General features: G+C 41.8%; 1 protein-coding gene across 1 annotated transcript in view; it reads left to right on the top strand.

Moving 5' to 3' along the window:
• Positions 1 to 227: 227 nt before the first annotated feature.
• Positions 228 to 2,139, top strand: part of LOC106516975 (protocadherin gamma-A5) — an 8,492-nt gene continuing 6,580 nt past the window's right edge. The window contains exon 1 of the mRNA XM_014007626.1: positions 228 to 2,129. Coding sequence (XP_013863080.1) covers positions 395 to 2,129 — 1,735 coding nt within the window. The 5' untranslated portion in view covers positions 228 to 394. The remainder of the gene's footprint in view (positions 2,130 to 2,139) is intronic.

Raw genomic sequence — 2,139 nt, 5'->3', positions numbered from 1 at the left:
TTTTTAACTCAAATTATTGTTTTAAATAAAAATAATACACTTAATATAGTGACATTTCACATTTTTCAGTTTAATTTTAACATATGTTTCTGGCACAACAACCCAGGAAACATCTTCTTTATCTTCTCTGCAGACTCTTAGCAATGACAGTGAGCGGCGCTGGCGCACTATTTTTGGAAGCAGTGATGTGCGTGAGAAGGGCATTTTATTTTCTGCGTGTGTACTCAGTGACAACCGGTAGAGTCAGCTTAGATGAACGGAATGAACAGCTTCGCTTTTTGCTAGAAAAATGGTTTGCAGAGACATTCATTTTGTATTTACWACAGAAGGACGCTGAAAACCCAGCAACGATTTTATTGAATTAAATAAACGCTTTTTTTTTTGCGATCAAACAATGGAAGTGACCGACATCAAGAGACAATGGAGGGATGTGTGGGGCTGTTTTTGTCTGGCGCTGCTAATGGTAAAAATTGGAGGAATATCCGCACAAATTCGATATTCCATCCAGGAGGAATCCAAACCAGGAACTGCAGTTGGAAATGTGGCGAAAGACCTCGGACTGGATGCCGGGAGGCTGGCTGAGAGGAATCTGCGTGTGGTATCMGGAACAAAACAGGATCTGTTTAAAGTAAACCCCAGAGATGGAGTTTTGATGGTGAACCAGAGAATCGACAGAGAGGAGCTGTGCGCAAAAAGCGCTCCGTGCGTCACAAATCTCAAAGCCYTCGTGGAAAATCCTCTGGAAATGCACCAGCTGATTGTTGAAATAATTGATGTAAATGATAATTCTCCCAGATTTCCAGAAGAGAACCASACAATAGAGGTGCTGGAGTCTGCCGGCGTTGGTTCTCGTTTTCAGATCGAAGGAGCGCACGACTTGGARGTCGGTTTGAATTCCATCCATTCTTATAAACTGAATCATAACCAATATTTTCGACTAGAAACCGAAGATTTTGGAGAGGAAGGTAAAGTCCCTTTTCTAGTACTACAAAGACCTTTAGATAGAGAGGAAGCTGCTCAACACTGGCTTCTGTTAACAGCTGCAGATGGAGGAAAACCATCAAAATCAGGAACATTAAATATRACAGTTATTGTATCTGACATTAATGACAACTCCCCAGTGTGCAATAAYCCAAAATATACAATAACAATAAAAGAGAACGCCCCTGTTGGGACATTTCTGTTGACTGTAAATGCATCAGACCCAGATGAGGGGATGAATGGTGAAATCGAATATTCTTTAAGGAGTAAAAGTCGAGGTTTYTCATCTGATCCGTTTGATTTGGATAGCAGAACAGGTAAACTCACAGTGAAAGCACCCCTAGACTATGAGGAAAAGCAGGTTTATGATATTAAAGTCCTGGCTGCAGACAAAGGTTTGGTGCCTTCCTCCGCACAGTGTAATGTGATGGTCAGAGTGGAAGACGTGAATGATAACCAACCTGAAATAGACATCACGTCCTTCTCAAGTCGGATTCCAGAAGATGCGCCTCCTGGAACTGTGGTGGCACTCATGGGCGTGACCGATCTGGATTCTGGTGTGAACGGACAGGTGGTSTGCGAGGTGCATGGAGATTTACCTTTTGACTTAAAGCCCTCACCTGACGGACAGTCTTATTCTCTGGTTACTAAAGACTATTTAGATAAGGAAAACACACCTATGTATAAAATCAAAATAACAGCAAAGGATTTAGGTACTCCTGTTCTATCATCTATGAAGGTGATTCTGGTGGAAGTGACTGATGTGAATGATAACAAGCCTTTATTCAGTGAAAGTCCATACAATTTCTATGTCTCTGAAAATAATAAAGCAGGGATGTCAATATTTTCAGTAAGCGCAACAGATGTAGATAGTGGTGAAAATGCACTGATCTCCTATTCACTTCCACGGAAATTTTCGAGCAGCTCAGTAACTTCATTTTTAACTATAAATGAAGCAAACGGCACTGTTTCAGCATTAAAAATGTTTGACTTTGAGAGTCTGAAAACTTTCCAGTTCCAAGTTGTGGCCACAGATTCTGGAGCTCCGTCTCTGAGCAGCAACGTGACAGTGAACGTGTTCATTCTGGATCAGAACGACAACGCTCCAGTCATCCTGTATCCAGTCAGCTCCAACGGTTCTGCTGAAGGCGTGGAGGA

The sequence above is a fragment of the Austrofundulus limnaeus genome, unplaced genomic scaffold (assembly GCF_001266775.1).
Source record: "Austrofundulus limnaeus strain Quisiro unplaced genomic scaffold, Austrofundulus_limnaeus-1.0 Scaffold1, whole genome shotgun sequence".
Taxonomy (NCBI): Eukaryota; Metazoa; Chordata; class Actinopteri; order Cyprinodontiformes; family Rivulidae; genus Austrofundulus; species Austrofundulus limnaeus.
Note: the sequence above shows the minus strand (reverse complement) of the source record. Positions and strands in the feature narration are given on the sequence as shown.